Source organism: Mchenga conophoros, linkage group LG7, assembly GCF_057382185.1.
Source record: "Mchenga conophoros isolate Kocher_MC1m ecotype Shallow Benthic linkage group LG7, M_conophoros_male_GT1.1, whole genome shotgun sequence".
NCBI lineage: Eukaryota > Metazoa > Chordata > Actinopteri > Cichliformes > Cichlidae > Mchenga > Mchenga conophoros.
The window spans coordinates 52,199,704-52,218,906 of NC_140532.1; the positions used below are offsets into that span (position 1 = coordinate 52,199,704).

Here is a 19,203-nt window from a genome sequence, read left to right on the forward strand (position 1 = left end):
CGCTTTGGGGTCCTTAGGGACTAGAAAAGCGCTATACAAATGCAGGCCATTTACACTCATAGGGATCATTTTCTGTGAAACACACGTTTAAGATTGGTTAAATGTTCCCAACACCACACCTTTAATGGGAACGCACAGGGGAAGCCCTGTGTTAACTTGGCAAATTGATACCCAACTTTATGTTGTTTATCCTGATTGCACTTCACTTCGGAGTATAGGGCCAAGAAGTGGGATAGTCTCAAAATCCTGCGTCCTTTAAAAACTCCCTTTTAACAGGCAGAAACCTCCAGCAGAAACAAACTTCCAGCTTAGGGAGAGGCAGTCATCTTCCATGACCAGTTGAGGGTTAGGGGAGAGAGGCTGTTGCCAAAAAGTCTAATATTTCTCCTTTAAAGGTCAAGTGCATTCACTCATAGGCTGCACATATTCTAAACTCCCAGCTATCAGTTGGTTTATACTGTTTTAAGCCCCCAAGGGCTCAAACTAGCACTTCCAGCTGTGGGTGGAGTCAAAACAGAAGCATGGCTCTTTTTTGTAGTAGGTGCTGATGGGGGATAGAGGTTAGTTTTTAGGAGATGAAGGTGTGACGATGCAGTTTTTGGACAGATTGAAGAAAATAAACGAGCTCGTGATAAGGTAAGACAATTAGCTGGATAAAGAAATGAAGAAGTCATCAATGAGAAACAGAAAGGAGGTGAGAACAGTGCACTGTATGGCCTTAGGTCTTTGACACTTGGTTTTCCGGTAACACCCTTTTGACCCAGCTGCTGTCTGTGAGCTCCCTGTGATCTCTGATCCTCTGACCTTACAAATGCAGCTCCCAAACACACACGTGCACCAACACACACACCTTTAAATCTTAAAATAGCTACAGTTAATAGCAGTTCCCCAGAGCCCCCAAGCAGGATGTTTCAACAGTCTGAGACCAGCCACCACATGCAGCGCAGCGCAGCTCTTTCATCGTTTTCTTCCGGATTCTGATTGGAACTGGTGTTTATTAATTTAAATTTCATTGAGTACGACTGTTTACAGCTCGCCGTCTGCTTGCGGGTTAGAGTCGGATACGGGAGCGAGTTATAGCGAGAGGGTGGTGTGGGGGCAAATTCCACGCGCTTGTGAAGATCCATCGCACGCAGATGTTGAAAACATGTGGAAGCGCTGGCTGCAAGTTTCACACACAGCAATTAGTGTAGAACTAAACGATGTGTGTTCGTGTGTGTCTTTTATGCGCGAGCTCCCCTCTTGAGCGCTTGTAGCAGCCAGCTGTACGTAAGTGGGGGGAGATTTCCGTGACGAAGTTAACTGGAGGGGTACATTTATTAAAGTTGAGCGGAGAAATGCGCCAGTGCTGATGATAACCCTAATCAAGCCCATTTTCTCATGAATGATTTTCTGATTTTATTTATTTTAGACAGAATGCATTTGTTGTCTGGTATAATATACTAAAAACAATATAGTATGTGGAGCATCATAACAGATCGAGAGGTGCAGGTATCACCACAGAAGTCCACTGTGTTCCTCGGATTTGTACGCAGCCCTTGCAGCCCTCCTATCTAGACATGGACTCTCTTCTATGTAGGCATGGACTCATCTTGACACACTTGACAGACAGGGCTCTTGAGTTTTCTGTTTTGTACAGATATAAGGGTTTTAGATGAGTCTAATTCTGATTATCTTATCTCTGACTGCACATTTCTAAGCTCAACATGGCATTAATGCTTAGCTAGTTTGCTTTGCCTTCACACAGCAATGGATCTCTACTCAGAGGATCGGGCTTTTTCAATTACAGAGACTTGAATTCGCTCCATGTCAGAGCATGTTATGGCTGTCTGCTTTTTGATGCTCTGGACCACGTGCGTTTCTCTTCTGTTCTCTTTGTGTGGGCTCGGGATGCTTCGCACAGCAGGAAGTGCTATTCCTATGCTTGTTCTTCAATTACTGTGTAACAGCGCTTAATACAGTCAACCAGCCTGTTAAGCAGCAGACAGCTAATTTAGCACAACTCAGCTTGATGAGCGAACAGAAAAGACAGCACTGACAAACACATCTTCCGTGTGTGTGTCTGTGTGTGGCCTGTTAGGATATGCTCCGAATGCAAATACCATATTAGACACATGTCACATTTGATGCAGTTTTTGGTCATGTCATAGCAATCCTGAGCCACTTCAGTCCTTAATTAGCTGAAACCTAATATTCTAATGCATAAATATTTCCACCCTAAAGTCAATGTTGATGCAACATCAAAACTTCCCCAAAAGTTGATATTTAAAAGGTGCATAATGGACATTTTATGTCAAACTTTAAGAAAATTGTAAAAGAATCACACGTTAACATTTTCAAGATTTTGGTAATATCCTCATCTCAACAAAATGGTCATTGCACCTATTAAATATGATGCCCGACTATAGATTTATGGGTGCGTATGTGTGTGTGAGGATGTTTAAAGTCATGTACAACTACCCACATTTATCACTAATCTAATTTACTCCATTAGAGCTCATTTAACTGTTCTAGCATGTCCTAATTGAGGCCATGTCCTCACCGAGACCTCTTAATGTGTCTCTTGTTGTATAAAACAGCGGTCTCCAACCTTTTTTGGGCCACGGACCGGTTTATGCCCGACAATATTTTCACGGACCGGCCTTTAAGGTGTCACGGATAAATACAACAAAATAAAACTAGTACCGGTACCGAAAAAAAGAAGATTTATTCATAACACACGTGAAAAGACCAAGGAAAACAGAGTTAACGATAAAAACGATAACAAAATAACGCTGAAAACCGATAAAAACCCTGAAAACTATACATTTCACACCTGAGCCTCAACTCTCGCGGCCCGGTACCAAACGACTCATGGACCGGTACCGGTCCGAGGCCCGGGGGTTGGGGACCGCTGGTATAAAAATCTCGAGTCTTCTTTCTTTATATTCTGCTCGGAAAACACAAACTAAGTCCAGAAAACTATTGAGACATATGCAAGCATTTATGGAAAAACAGTTTGTACAATTTTTACGGTCTTGACAGTCAACAGTCAAGTTGATATATCAATGGCCTCTGTCCAGATGATCTCACACTGCTTCAATAATGTCAATGTCAGGGCTCTGGGGAAGCCAACCCAAGGCTGATTTTTAAAAAATACACAGCGGAAAGCTACCAGTGTATGTTTTCATTGCATTTCCAGATCAACTTGCCATATTAAAACATTAAGCCCAAGTCATGATGCTGCATGGTAGATCGTTCTGCCAAGATTCTCAACACCGCTGGGTGAAATGCAGCCCCAAACCATGACAGAGCCTCCAGCCTTCCACTAAGATAATTTCTGATGAGACTTTGGTGAACAAATTTAAAATACAATTTAAAGTTGTTTCTTTGGCAAGTTGTTTGGCATCTGTCAATGCAACATCAATTCATTCCTTGAGTTAGCTCGAATGCTATTTTTATGCTTGAATGACAGAAGGTCAGTGTTAAGTGGTGTGACAAAGAAAGAAAGAAAGAAAAAGTGCTTTCGTCAAAAAATGGTCAGGTACAAAGAGTGGAGCGGAAAAGCAGCTGATGACTCAAAAATCTTTGAAAAGATTCCAGAAAGCCTGGAGAACTATTGCTCAAGACCTCTTTAAAAGTTAAAACCACATCTCGCTGCTTGGAAACAGAATATAAAGAATTTATGGGAATTTTATGAAGCCTTTTGTGCATTACTGTATATAATCAATTTTCAGTCCATCAGTTGTTTAACACTGAGATGTTAGTTCACCCACCGCCTAACATCTGATCATTCTGCTCTCTACCTGTGAGCTAGCACTTTGCAGTGACGGCTGTCTGAAATCTGTGAGGACTTGCATGCTCAACATCACTCACATTCCTCTTGGACGTGTCCAGATATGCTTGTTCTTTGCACATTCACAGTTTTTGACTCCACAGCTCTTTCAAAACGTATTCAGATGAGCGTGTTCTTAAATCATGAAGGTCTGTGTGTCTGAGTTCAGAGGGAAAACTGAAAACTACACAAGAGACGTAAGATAACATATCACGGATGAGTTTAGTAAGTGGGTGACGGGTGGGAAAATAAGAAGTGGAAATGTAATGTGCATGTCTTTATATCATGTCAAATATAAAATAAAAAATGAAAGGGCTTATTTTTGTTCTTATGAAAGTTTAAACTATTGTGTATCAGCACTGAAAGTATTCATAGTCTGCTTAAAGCTTTGCTAAAATTGATGAAAGCATTAGGTTAAGGTTTGAGCTTGTGATGTTGTGTTTCATACCCATCAGAAGCTTTTCTTTTTGTAGAGTGTTTTGAGTTCACTCCAGTTTGAGCCCATTTCTCACCACGAGCTCCAGACCTTTATCTCTATCACGCTGCCTGTGTCAAAGGTCAGCCTGGTCAGTCTGACACTTTGATCGAGTTGTGTTTGGAGTCTTTCTCCTTCCTCTTTGAGTTTCTTCTTCGTCTCTTGATTCTTCAGTTTGTTGAAAATGAAAGGTTGAGCGAGTTTTAAAAGCAATCGTGATGTTTGACATGATGTGCACTTTAAAATGCATCACGACTATTGTGAAATATGGGGAAAAATAGTTTTCTTAAGAGGAAAGAAGAACAATGCCACCCCCATGTATGTAGCTTAGCAGACTGAAGGGAAACCGTCTAGTCTCTGTCCAAAGCTCTGTTCAGCTCCTATAAAATGATTTGATAAATGATTTAAGCAAGTGCAGGACAGCATGTTAATTAGTTGGCTTTGGAGGTGCTGATTAGTGAGTTTATTGGATTGATGTTTTTACGATTCTAAGGCCAAACGTAAAATCTTCTCTCTGTTCAGAGTCTCCTCCAGAAAGGACAGGACGCCGCCGCAGTATGCCGGGGTCCTCGGACAAGAGCACACCGTCCATGGAGCCTACATCCACCGCTGCGACGCCTTTCAGAGTCACCGTGAGTACTGTGAGTTTGTCTTTGTTTTCCTTTTTTCTGCCTCTTCTTTGTTTTCTTCTCTGACTGTCATTTTCTCCCCCTTGATGTGCCTTAGCAGGCTGTTTCTTATAGAACAGGTTTGCTTTTCCCCCTTTTTCTCAAGGCTCGTCTGGCATCCAGATGGAAGGATGCCAATCTGAAACTCATTTGCTTTAAGTGTTTGGAACAGGGCCTTTGATGTTTGGCGTCTATGCAACACAAATACATTTGCACAATTTGGGTTTCTACTCAGCACTCAAACCCTCATTGATTTTGATTTACCTTCATTAAATTTCTTATTCTCATTCGAATAGTTCAAGTGAGCTAAGGCACGCACATACTCCCACACCTGTTCGTGCTCGGCATCCATCCGCCATCTAGCACGCTTGTCCTCTCCTCGGTCAAGCGCGCACACAAATGCAGAGCAGTGCTTTGCCTGTCATGTTGCATAATTCTGCTGTGCTTTCTGCCATGTTTAATTCAGCAGATAAACAACCAGTTGATTAAGCAAAAGCATCCTCTATGAGTCATCAATTTAAAGATAATTAGCAATTAGCGGCGCACATTTCCATTAATAAATAATGAGCGGGGAGATGTCGCCCCAGAGGTGAACTGTAAACAGTCGAAGTTAGGCCAGCAGAGCCACACACGCTCAGTAATTAGTCTCTCATAAAGAATATTCTAGCTTTGTATAAACCATCAGCCTTTGCAGGTACACCAGTGGACTTAGTTAAGAGCTTCACACTCTTGCATTCCTGAAACCAGAAATTATATATTTGCTTTCTTTCATTTCCTTCTTTTCCCCCACCATCAGCAATATTCTGCACTCAAATGACTCTAGTGCTCTAATAAAAGCCCACAGTCAATGTAATAACAATAAACAGTAGACCCACTAGTGCTGGACCACCTGCAGAGTGACAATAAAGTCTGTTACTCATATAAGACGATCACAGTTTGCCAACCTAGAGATGGCAAAACTCTAATCTGCCCTTATAAAAAGATGGAAATGGTATTGGGACGTGTGTGTGTGTGTGTGTGTGTGTGTGTGTGTGTGTGTGTGTGTGTGTGTGTGTGCTCGTTCTCTGACCTTTTAATTACGATTGTATATGCTACCACTGTAACCGGACTTCCCGAAATGTAAAAAAGAAAAGGAGAACTGAAAGCTTGCGGTGAGCAATATAAGAACCAAATGAAGAAGTAAAAGCTTGGAGGAGACAGAGAGGCTCAGGTAGGATGGGCTAGACACTGGGTAAGCATCTCCTCAGCAGCTCCTTTGTACTTTCCAAAGGAAAAGGGTAGAGGAGTGCAGCACTGCTGGTCACATGACCACTTAACTTGCTTCTGATGTTTTATTGATGAGCAGCAGTAACTTTTTGTGTAAAGAAAACAAGCTTCCTCAGGGAACATTTAACCCTCTCCTGCACTTTTCCCTATACTGCCCCCCTCTGGCGTCTGTCGGGATTACAGCAACAGTTCCCCTCACAGCAACATTCTTACCTGCACATCTTATAAGTAACATTTGACCATTATTTTTGGTGACCAATATTTTCAGCTTAAATTACTGAAGGGAAACAAGATGATTTTACCAACACACAGACTAGCAGATCATACAGATACTTCTACACTGAAGATAGATGCAATTGAGATTAATGTGCAACCATATTATTATAAAGATAACCTTGCTGTGTTCACACTGTAGACAGTATGCTGCTCTTGGCCTCTTCCTCCAAGATAGAAAAGGGAAGATCATGTTTTATGCTGATGATGTCTGTTTCCTACTGATTAATGCCTGCAAAAACAGGACTTACTGGAAAAGCACCGTCAACTTCAACTCAGTTTCAAAGAGCTTAGTAACAAGTACAGGTATGCCTTAAAGACAGAGACAGGATGTATCTTAATGCCAAGCATACATAAATATACCACAACCTAAGAGGCAGTAAATAACCATGGCGTACACAGCACCACACATATTTTAAATCTTAGTGCATATATCTTCTGTAATTGTCCTAGCATATGTGTGTTCCCCAACTCATCTTAGGCACGTTAAAAAATCTGGATTAAACCTACGATATAAACTACCTAGTTATAATCTATATACACTCAAAAGTTGATCATCTGAAAATGAACAGCAACGGTACGTCTACATTATGTGTACATTGCTGACATTACGTGCACGTGACATGTGCAACGTTGTACAACGCTAGCAGTGTCTGCAATTGATTATTTTGTATTATACAATGAAAATTTAGCTTTTTATCATTCACTGGTTAGATTTTTATGAAAACCCATTTTTGCCATCTCATTATATATTGTGATATAATGAAGATAAAAAAAAATAGCATGTTAAATTAACGTCTGTGTTTTCATACATGAGCAAAACTGTCACAGCAAAAATCATCTGTATTGCAGGTTTTTGCTAGTAATGAATAGAATTTGACTTTTTGATGTGTTTTATTTTATTTATTTATTTATTTATTTCATTTTTGAGCACTCATACTTTCTAATGTGGGGGGAAAGGAGGTATCTAGGACTGAAAAACAAGTAAAGGAAGTTGTGAAAGTAATTTTTTTTCTTAGCTTTATTAAATATTTAATATTTATATTATTTTTAAAAAGTCATCAGATTCTGAGAGGGCGAAGTGGGAACTTCATATTCGACTGACTCTATTAAAATATCAGTAAATCAATCATAACAGCATATTAACATTATTGTTATTGATAGTTTCATGCTAATAGAGCCCTTTGAATTGAAACTGAATATTGAATGGATGGACTGATAAGATACAGACATGGTGCGCGCACAAATGTTGGAGCGCAAACGAGAAGACGGGCAGTGATTCTCCTGCATCTTCTACTTTTTTTTAGCAATAACAAACCACCCCACACTTTTCTTCTACAGTGAAAAGAGTTGTGGTGACATCTAAAGTAGTCCTCCTAGGCCTTGAGCTAAATCTGTCAAAATGTTTTTTTGTCATGTACTCTGCAGCGACTGGATTCACGATCTGCACGTGCATGGTGGAATCCATGCACACGCAAAAGCACAACTTCTCTAAAACAATTGCTCGCCAGCAGGCGAGAAAAAAATGTTTCAAAGCCAAGCCAAGAATAGTAGTTCAAAATGTGACTGTAAAAGTTACAACTTGATACTTTCTAATGTGCAGTGCTTTAAAGAGCAGACAAATAAATCTTATCTAAGTCTCTCACGTCCACGTCCCGCTGATTGCGCTAGCTGAGTGGATTGATTTGACTTAGCTCTTTATCCTATCTCTCCCTAACTCCATTCTCCCTACCTTCTAGCCCCTCTTAGATAATAGCAGGGGGTCTAATTGGACAGGTAGGTCTCTTGTTTTCATCAGGTTGTTCTAGAGGAGGACAAGAGAGGTTGACGTGAAAGCAGGGAACACCCTGCTGATTGTCCAGGCACTGATTCTATCAGCCCCCATTAAGGGAGCCTGGAATTGCCAAGCCAAGGGAATAGCATTAACTCGTTGCAAGCATTTACTTTAATTTCAAGAAGAAAAAAGCCCAATTACACAACTCTTAGTGCTGATTTAATGAAATTGGACAGGCTGAGATTACGATCAAGAATGCAGGCCTGTTATATACTCGCACACAAGCGGGCATGTACAGAGCTGCACTGTAAACAAGTATCGTATTAATTATAGATGGACTCTTTTGACAGACATTAAGTTTCAGAGGCCTAGTGCAATAAAGGACAGACAGGTTGTTAAAAACCAAGCACGATGAGCAGAATATTCTATTACCCTCCTTCCCATTAGCTGTGAACCGTGGCAGTATGAATTGATTAAAGAGCTCAATGAAATTCACACTAACGTGCGACACTATAAAGCCTCCGTTTAGGTTTCTGTGTAAATAGGAATTTGCAAAGGGCCTGACCTTAGAGGGGAAAAACATGTAACGCTGATGAAGACCAACCGCAGCATTGTTGAACGAGAAGCGAATCAATGTAAAGATCTCAAACACCGTTAAGCTGAGCCTGCCGGGAGATTGTATTCTCATTAGCGAGTTGCTTTGGCGCGTGGCAGAGTGACGGCGTGATGTATGCCCTCTCATTAAGGTGTGAGGTTTTGTTTTTGTTTTGTTGGCGTCGCTCGCCATTTTCCCTTTGAGTACCTACAGCGAGATATAATGGGAATGGGTCAAGCGTCCAACGGCGATGTCAGCCATCTCTGCTTACTGTATGATAATTGGCGTCCTATAGTTTGCCAACATTTGTTCAGACAAACACCAGGATTATTAACCACGGGGAGGACCGAGCTTATTTGAGCATCTGTCGTTTCAAGTGCCGGCTGGACTCTCTCCCATCGGCTGTTCCTCTGCTTTAGCCCCCATCCGCCAGCAACCTTGTCACTCGTTTGGTATTCTTTTGCTTTCTCCCTCATTTAATTTCATTCTATTGCTTCTTCTATCAACTCGTGCTCTGCCACCTCCACATCGTGCTCCACTTTTTCCCCATTTATCCTGCTCCTGTAGCTCATCCCTTTTCTGCAGACACTTGCTGTCACTTTCTCAATTTTTTGACTGGTCCAACCTCTATTTCTGCTTCTTCATCTTCTCCTATTTCTTTGCTCTCTGGAGTTGCTGAAGGCAAATTCCGTGCTGAAATTTTTTCGTTGACCCCTTCATAAGCTAATGTTAATATAGGTATCAGTCATTCTTGAGAGGAAATAGTGTGAGGGGAGAATAGGTTATTCTCTTCTAATGACCTGTATCCTTTCTAATTGCTCTGCGAGGGCTTTGACAGGTTAACTGATATATGGAGCGGTGTCTTGTATTTCTTTTCTATGATTTTTTTCTTTTTCTTTTTCCGTCTTCTCTTTTAATGTCACGTCAGTGTCTGCGTACACCGGGGAGGGTGAAATAGAGAAATTATAGCTTTGTACGTGTCTGTCTTTTTTTTTTCTCTTCTGGATTCTATTTTTCTTTCTGCTCCATTCTTCCGAGGCCATCTATCAGGGCAAGGGGAGAAGTAAAAACAAAATGAGCAGCCACTAATCAATCCACCTCGCCTTCAGGGACGTGTTTCTATTCACTGACTTATTTCTGCAAATCGAAGGGAGGGGGGCATTTTAATTTGTTAGCTGTGAATATATCAACAGTAGCAAGCGCCTCACACACGTACACTCTAGGGCTTACGAGGAAGAAGCATGGTTTTGTGAATGGCAGTGTGTTGGAATGCAGAAAGGTGCGTCTTTGTTGTCAGAAGGTCAAAATCGTTTAGCTTTTCTTTGAGACTTCTCGTCATGTCGGTAACCGTGATGCTAAATGCATTCCAGCTGCACAGTGTCTGACTTGTCATTGTTTTCTATGGGCGCCTATGCTAATTTAACCACATGCCCACATAAAACCTCATGCACTCACATACACAGACAGGATGAATGAATTATGTATTTATACAACTAATAATATACAAGAGCGGGACTGAGAGCGAATTAGATCGAGAAAAAGGAGCCCTGTCAAAAGCATCAGGTGTCTCGCTCTCTAACAGCAGTGACTAAGCACCGTTCATTTAGCTAATAGCCCCTGAGCAGAGTTCATTGGTGGCAGGTAGCAATCGTCAGCCATTTGCTGCCCACCTCTTTGTTGGCTTATGCACATATGTTGCCAGGTATTGCTAATATAAGGCTTGCATACAAAAAATAAAATCAATCTGATTGTTGCTATTTAGTATTCAAAACCGATTAAAATGTCATTATAGCACAGTCACAATAAATATTAAACAGTTGTTCTGAATTGTTTGAGCCCTCATCCTGGTGTTAATTTGAAAAAACAAAACAGAACTTCATAACCAACCCACAGTAATCTGTTTATTGTGGATCTCACAGCCTTTATAATTCTTTATATAGCAGTACCATATCTGTGCACATTACCTGTGTCTTGCTTTAAACCACATAAGACTTTATAACCACTTGAATAATCGCAAAGAGCTGGAAATTTTCATGTGCTGCCACAGATTTTTAGTCCAGTTCTTGTATAAATTGGCATCGCTTCTTCTTTGTCTTTCATTTGTTTCCTCAAATTTTTTAAGGACATGTTGCACACATATACTAAGACAGTTTTTAGCTGCTGTCACTGTTAGTAGCAAAGTAACAAAGAAGATACTTTGACTTTTTTAAGGCTTGTTAAGTAGTTTGACATTCTTCTGAAAGTAGTTAGGATCAAGAGTGGAGTAAAAATGAGGTTTTTTTTACTCATTTTCAGCAGCCAATTCCCAAAGAAAAACTTTGTAAGACCTTGAGAGAAGCTGAAGAATTATTGCTCAAGACCACTTTAAAAAAAATTGCAAAAAAGTCTGGTTACTTGGAAGCAAAATCCAAAGAAATGAGGGGTACATCGAGTCTTTTGCACAACACTGGACCTCCAGAGCCACATAGGGAATTTTGCTATTGTTTTCGTTTGCTATCAGGTTCTTTGAGGTGTTAAAATCGATTCTGTGCACTTTCATATTTACCTTTTTCCAAACGTCTTCCTCCAGTTGTTTCGCTACCATCTAGAAATTCAGATGCAGCTGAGAGTAGCTCCTCCATTTCCTTTGAGCATTGTGTTGTGGGATGGTAAGTGTGCACCAACAGCACACTCAAAAAGAACTGTTCTTCTGTGTGAATACTCAATACTCAATACATGGCTATTTAAAGTACAAACTTTCCCCTCAGCATTCTGCTGACAGTACAGTAGCAGTAGTGCTGTCACCGTACTTCCCTGTCTAACTTCAGCCTTGAAAAAAACACGGCTATCCCACGCGACGCTGGATACCACACGCCGGCTAATGATACACAAACATTCTTATGACTGGCGTGAGCTTAAATATGTTGTCATTAGCAAGTCTTTGTTCGTAGGCCAGAGTGCCTCCTGGATGACAGGTGTTCTTCATCAGGATGCCGGGGCTCCTCTGTGATCAGCTGGCAGACTGTCTGGAAGTCACTCTAATTATCCCTATTCCGCTGTTGCCTGGGGCGACCTGTTCACACTGTAGGTGGTAATTATACAGGTGTGTTAATGGCGTGAATGGGAAGCAGGGAGGTCCTTTAGCCTCTAGCTTGTATAAGAATATGAAGATAAATCACTGTAGGTATTTGGTTTTTTGAACTACTTTGTTTCTTAAAGCTGCTCAGTGGATATTGAGCCTATTAAACAGCTGCCTGAACACCTGATCAGTTTAACCACTAACCAGTTTACTACTTTTTCCTACACACAGGCGTACTTTAAAATTCCCTCATCTTTGTGCTTTCACCCAAAGATGCCATATACACCCTCTTAATTACGAGTCCTTTTTTGTTTTCTTGGTCTATAATAATGTTTCTTCGCAGTTAAGTCTTTAAAAACAAAAAGGTGATAAAACAATCAGGTTTTTTGTTTGTTTTTTTTGTCTCTCCAAACTTGCAACATCATACTGTTTATGCACCACGTCTCATTATTCCCTCGCTTTTAATGCCAGCCAACAGTTGCCATGGAGATGGTGAGGCGCTTGGGGGAGTGCGATTGCAGATGTTAGAAGAAGCAAACAACTCAGACAAAGAAGAATGAGAAAACCAATAAAAGGGTGCATCAATAGAAACACTGCAGGGGGGGGGGGCACGTCGCAAGATTTGTCACAAATACATAATTAGTGATGTGGGGAAAAACTATAATTTCTTCATGCATATGATCAGCCTTATTTTTGTGTGTGTGTGCCAATGTTCTTTTAGTCGAGCTTCTTTTTGTGACAATATGCTGGTAGTTTTATGTCTCTGTGTGCTGGGGAAATGCTTTGTGCGTCTAACCTTGTACGGACTTTTCTTTTCTAGCATGAGCCTTTTTTTCTAGCTTTGATATGATATCTGTACCCATTTATTACCCTTTAACTATCCAGAGCACTTGCTCTCTTCTTGAATTTAGGATGCGGTGCTTAAATCCTGGTATTAATATGTTGTGTCTTACTGCCAAGTTAAGCAGTGACGCTGTCTTATGACTGTCTTTCTCTGCATCAGGGCTTTCTAAGTCGACGGCTGAAGGGCTCCATTAAGCGCACCAAGAGTCAACCCAAACTTGACCGCAATTCCAGCTTCAGACACATCCTTCCTGGCTTCAGGAGCGTTGACAATGACAGGTAATTGTTTGGTTATCATTCCTGCACCCTCTGCTTCTTCGCATATCAGCTCTCGTGCCATCCTTTGGCCGACGGCAGGTTATTTAGGTCACTGTTGACATATTGAATTGCAATGTCGGTGTACTGACAAATAATAATAATTCCACAATCAGTCTGTCGCTCCCTATATGTCGTGCTCTTTTTCTGTTTGTTCCCCCTTCCATTCTCATGTCATGTCATAGCGTGCAGTAATATGTTTGGCTCAGAGTAGAGCTGTGGATTTAAAGTTATGTCTGTAATTCATGTCAGAGCTTGTGCTGAAATAATATATGTTTGTTTGGTTTTGCAGTAAGGCCTAGGCATGTGCAACATTGTTGTTGACAAAAAACCAAATGAGTGTGGCTGTGAGTACACTTAACAGTTTGAACAAGTGGCTTACTAAATAATTCACCATGTGTACAGTTGTTCTAAATGAGAAAATTGGCTGCAGTGACCAAAATCATTTTTTGTCACCAGGCTGTGTACTTTGATTTAGTTTTCAGACGTATTCTTTTGACTAAAATATCATTTTTGTATAAATTTAAACGTAATACTGTCAGTTTAGTCTAGTTTTCGTCAGCTAAACATCATAAGATTACAGTAGACTAAATAAAACATTGACTTACCCTACTTATTTTAGTTGACCAAGTCTGTTGTGTTGTAACCCATGAGAATTGCTACTCACGGTTTATAAAACTTTTTTTCCTTGACATCAAATGCAAAATGTATCTACTTTTCTCTTCCTCCAAAGTGTTGACATTTTGCCAGTTTTCAAGAGAAACAGTGGAATATGGGATATACTTGTACCATTTTTTTCAAAGAAAAAGTTTTACCATTTCCAGAGAGCAGATTAAATGTGTGCGTCTCTAATGCAAGAACATTACTTCCAAGCTCATCTTGACTTTAAAAAAAAAAAAATTTCTGATTGGATCTCATCTCATTAGAACATTTTATCTTGTTTTTATTTTTTGACGAAAGTGTCAGTACATTTCATGATTGTATAGCGAATGCGTTGTCTTTTTGTCAAAAAGTAAAGAAAAAAAGGTTCTTGACAAAAACTATCAGGAAAATTTGTCAATGAAATTAATACAAATTAAGATGGCCTGTTTGCATGTTTGCATATGTACACTGTGATCAGATGGAGACAGTATGTGTTACTAGGGCTGGGCCATATTATACCGTTCACGGTAATACCGGTATAATGTTAGGCAACGATAGGAAAATGAAATATCGCGATAGAATGGGAGTAAAACGCGCATGCGCAGTGCCTTTGTTTTCATGCGCACATGGCCGATTGTTGAGTGAAACAGATGAACCAGAATTGATTTGTAAAAATGGTGCAACTTCCGTGATGTGGAACTGGTTTGGTGTTTGTCCGTCAGATACACGACAAAGCACATTTTTTTGCAGAACATGCAAGCAGCCGTCGTTATTGTCATATTTGTCGGACTAAGATGCTCTTAAATCTGGGAGTAATCTGGGTCCTAAACGCTGTATGCTTCAGGTCAAACAACACTGCATCATCACTGAGAGTTAAAAACTGTCTAAATTCTTTCATCTTTAATAAAACGATCAGCATTGCTGCTTTACCAGGTGTAACTATAAAGTTTAACTTCCAGGCATCCATGAAAACAAAAGTTATTACATTTAACGGAGTTAGAAGTTAGCAGGAAGCTAGCGGAAGTTAGCTCGCTAGTTTCGCTAGTTACCTAAGCATGATATAGCATGTTCTGACTGAGAGATTTCTGAAAAAATTCAAACGTACAGCTCTGCTATCACTTCCAACATAAATGAAGACAGGAAACTAAACAGCAGTGACGTTTGTAGGGTTACTGAAGTTGGGCTAGCTGCTGGTATATAATGATGTGCTACGTGATCGCTAGCGACACAGCTATGTTAGCATAACATAAACAGTGAAGCTGGAGGACGAACACTAACACTTTTCCACTTATAAAAGTTAACGTGAAGGTTCCTCATGGTTAGAGACAAATGCAATCACATGGCAGGATGCTGTAAACGGACCAAACTTCAGTCAGGAGAACAACTGAGATAATCCATCCATAATACAAGGTTAGTCATTAATATACTGCAGCAACATGGGAATAGAGCAGCTGCCAGAGAATTCAACATTAATGAATCAATGGTACAGAAGTGGAGGAAGCAAGAAGAATGAGCTTAATAAAGTTTGATTTATCTGACTGCTTTGTTTCACTTAATGTGCCTTATAATCCCGTGCACCTTATGGTCCGAAAAATACGCACTGCACACTGCAGTTTAATGTTGCAAAGCACCTCTTTTTAACTTCAGTGGATATTATACCCCCGGATAAGCTGGAGGAGGTGGCTGGGGAGAGGGAGGTCTGGGCCTCTTTGCTTAGGCTGCTGCCCCCGCGACCCGGCCTCGGATAAAGCGGATGAAGATGGATGGATGGATGGATGGATATTATACATGGTTATGTTCAGGATATGTCAGCCCATTTCTACTGGAAATGCCTTTTGGTTAAACTTTCAGCAAGGAATTTGCATTTGCACTGTTAAATTTTTATAAAGCTTTAATGTACATAAAAACCAGCTTCTTGTTTAAGTGAAAATAAATGGAAGGTTGTCTTTTTGCGCTAGTAATGTTGTGGAGTTGTATTTTGTCTCGCATCAATTATATCGTCGGTTATATCGTTATCGCAAATTTTCAAATATATATCGTGCTAAATTTTTTTGGCCATATCGCCCTGCTCTATGTGTTACTGTACAACCCTGAGTCGAGTACTCTTGCTTGTCCGTCAGCCAGCCGCAGAGAAGAGTGAAGTTATAACATACAAAGAGTTGAAGTGAAACAGGGTGTCCACTGTAAGTACTGTCTGTGCTTTTTATGTCGTGGTTTTAGGTCTTTGAAGCTTTTGTTTGCGGTTCTACCGTTCTCAGAGAACTGTGTTGTTGCTCGCTTCCGTACTCGAGTCAGCATTCTGAACACCCATACTTCATCCACTTCTAGCGACACACAGCCGGGGTGGTCCACAGGGAAACATGCACGCAGACACATCTGCAAGACCATAAACTACGCTTAAGGGGGGCTGACTTGCTTTTAAAACCAGCCTCATGTGGCCACTCGAGGAAGTGTCGGTTTTTTGACACTTCCAACACTTGGCAACCCCCGAGGCCCGAGGACCAATCTTGCGCTATTACTTTGGTATGAAAGTCAGATTAAAGAGACATCGACTGTCTCTGAGGAAACCCTTTCATGTTACCACAGAGAACACCACGAGTCACACAGTCACAACAACCTTAAATGTTAAAAGCTGTAATAAATAAACAAAGTAACTCCCGAAACATCAGCTTCTGTTCTATGGGAAGCAGGGAAAGCTGTGATGAGAGGTAAAATAATTTCTTTCTCATCACATAAAAAGAAAAAAGAAAACAAAAATATTCAGGAATTAGAAAAAAACATCAAATCACTAGAAGAAGCCTACGCGTCCCACCAAGATCAGGAAACATTGAACAAAATACGCAAAACAAAACTAGAATTAAATGAGATAATTGATAAAAAAACAAAATTCTTAGTACAAAGACTACGCCTACAAAATTATGAACATGGTAATAAATCTGGTCAATTTCTAGCAAACCAGCTAAAAATAAAGAAAAAACAACTATATGTGCTGTTCAAGATTCATCTGGGAACACATTATATGAACCGATACAAATAAACAACATTTTCAGGGATTTCTATAAAACGTTGTATTCACCACAAATAAACCCATCTAAAAAAGAAATTGATCAGTTTTTGGACAACATAACTCTTCCAAAATTATTGGACACTCAAGCAATGGCACTGGATTCACCACTGACACCAGGTGAACTCCAGGAAGCCCTGATAAGTATGCACAATAATAAGGCTCCAGGTCCAGATGGCTTTCCTGCAGAATTCTACAAAGAATTCTGGTCGATTCTAGCACCAGTTTTCTACAGAACGTTGTTGGAAATTAAAGAAAAGGGCAGACTTCCATCAAATATGAATTCTGCAAACATTAATCTCCTGCTAAAACCAGGCAAAGACCCTGTATATCCCTCAAGCTATCGTCCAATATCCCTTATAAATGTAGACCTTAAAATAATCTGCAAAGCTCTCTCAAAGAGACTGGAGAAAATAACCCCCTTCTTAATTCATCCTGACCAAACTGGTTTCATAAAAGGTAGGCACTCATCAACAAATACACGTAGATTACTTAATTTGATAGACTACTCATATAGTAAAAACCTAGAAACTACAATATTCTCTTTAGACGCAGAAAAAGCATTTGACAGAGTTAACTGGAAATTTCTATTTGCAACTTTACACAAATTTGGTTTTGGATCCTCTTTCATAAACTGGTTAAAAATATTATATAATTCCCCAACAGCTTGTGTTAGAACAAATGACCAGACATCCTCCAGCTTCTGTCTCTTGAGGGGCACCAGGCAGGGATGCCCACTCTCCCCTTCACTATTTGCAATTTTTATTGAACCACTAGCAGCAGCAATTAGACAGAATTCAGTAATTAAGGGCATAAAATGCAAGAACGTGGAACATAAAATCAGCCTTTATGTGGATGATGTGTTACTCTTTCTCCAAAATTCACAAACCAATATCTCTGGGGTGATTGAATTGATAAACTCTTTTGCAAGAATATCAGATTACTCAATTAACTGGTCAAAATCTACAGTCCTACCGATTAATTGCTCCTTCCATAATTCCTCTTCTACACCACTGCAATCGGGAAATATAAAATATTTAGGTATTAATGTTTCTCCCAAGCTTGCAGATCTAACTAAATTAAACCATATCCCACTTTTAAAGAAGGTAGAAGATGATCTGGCTAGATGGAAATGTCTACCCATATCACTCATGGGAAGGGTTGCCGCTATAAAAATGATGGTCTTACCAAAAATAAATTATTTATTCTCAATGATCCCAACTAAACCGCCACAAGATTGGTTCAGATCTCTAGATTCATGTATGTCCAAATTCCTTTGGAAAAATAAACCCCCACGTATAAGCTTAAAAACACTACAAAAGACCAAGGATAAAGGAGGACTAGAACTGCCTAACTTTCAGCACTACTTCTTAGCCAACAGGCTTCAGTTTATCTCAGGATGGCTAAAACACACCCTCTTAGATGAACCTTGGCTAGATGTAGAACAAGCACTCTGCAATAATCTAGAGATCTCAGACCTACCATTTATCAGCTCAAACATCCAACGACATGAATGCTTTAAAAGCATCAACATCAGCTCTTCTCTGACAGCATGGTGGGAGTTTCTAAAATTGACGGCGTCTTCATTAATCCCATGCAAACGTACACCTATCTGGAACAACCCTGACATATTACAAAACAATAATATGATAAACTTTTCAGATTGGAGTGATAAAGGAATCAAATATTTAGAACATATACTAGAAGGAACAGAATTTATTTCATTTGATGGACTAGTTACACAATATGGGATCAACAAGAAAAGATTTTTAGAATATCAACAAATTAAATCCATAGTAAAAAAGAAATTTAAACCGGGTCAAGTTGAACTACAAACACCACCAAGTGTGGTTCAATTTCTTACTCTTAAACCCCCCAAATTACTATCCAAAATATACAGAATGCTTTCTAAAACAGATGAATCAATATCACTTCCTATTGCAAAATGGGAAGCGGATTTATCAGTTAACTTAGACCTAAACTTCTGGTCTCAGATTTGCTTAAAAACCTTTCATCTAATTAGAAATCCCAGTCTTCAATTAATTCAATACAAAATATTACATAGAGTGCACTATACAGGTCATCGGATGTTCAAGATGGGCTTTACGTCTACCAACAACTGCTCACACTGCCAAACCAATTCACCGGACAATTATATCCACGCTCTTTGGTTCTGTCCACCAGTTCAGAAGTTTTGGCGCGAGATATGTGAAGACTTATCGAAGTGTCTGAAATGTAACATTCCAACTTCCCCCTTAGTGTGTTTGTTGGGCAGCTTAGATAATGTCACTTCAGAAAAGAATATCGCCCATATGGTTTTCACTGCCCTATGCATAGCCAAGAAAACAGTCCTCATGAACTGGAAAAATAAAAATAATCTTAATTCTAACCAATATAGAAATTATCTATTAGATTA

At 39.9% G+C, this 19,203-nt stretch overlaps 1 protein-coding gene across 7 annotated transcripts in view; it reads left to right on the forward strand.

Moving 5' to 3' along the window:
- The window catches only part of LOC146571092 (disabled homolog 2-interacting protein-like), a 171,431-nt gene that overhangs the window by 60,950 nt on the left and 91,278 nt on the right, over nucleotides 1-19,203 (forward strand). For 5 of the 7 annotated variants that reach the window (XM_085280058.1, XM_085280057.1, XM_085280061.1 and 2 more), the window contains exons 2-3: nucleotides 4,812-4,930; nucleotides 12,927-13,045. In XM_085280058.1, coding sequence (XP_085136184.1) covers nucleotides 4,812-4,930; nucleotides 12,927-13,045 — 238 coding nt within the window. The remainder of the gene's footprint in view (nucleotides 1-4,811; nucleotides 4,931-12,926; nucleotides 13,046-19,203) is intronic. The other 2 variants (XM_085280063.1, XM_085280060.1) reach the window with 1 other exon arrangement.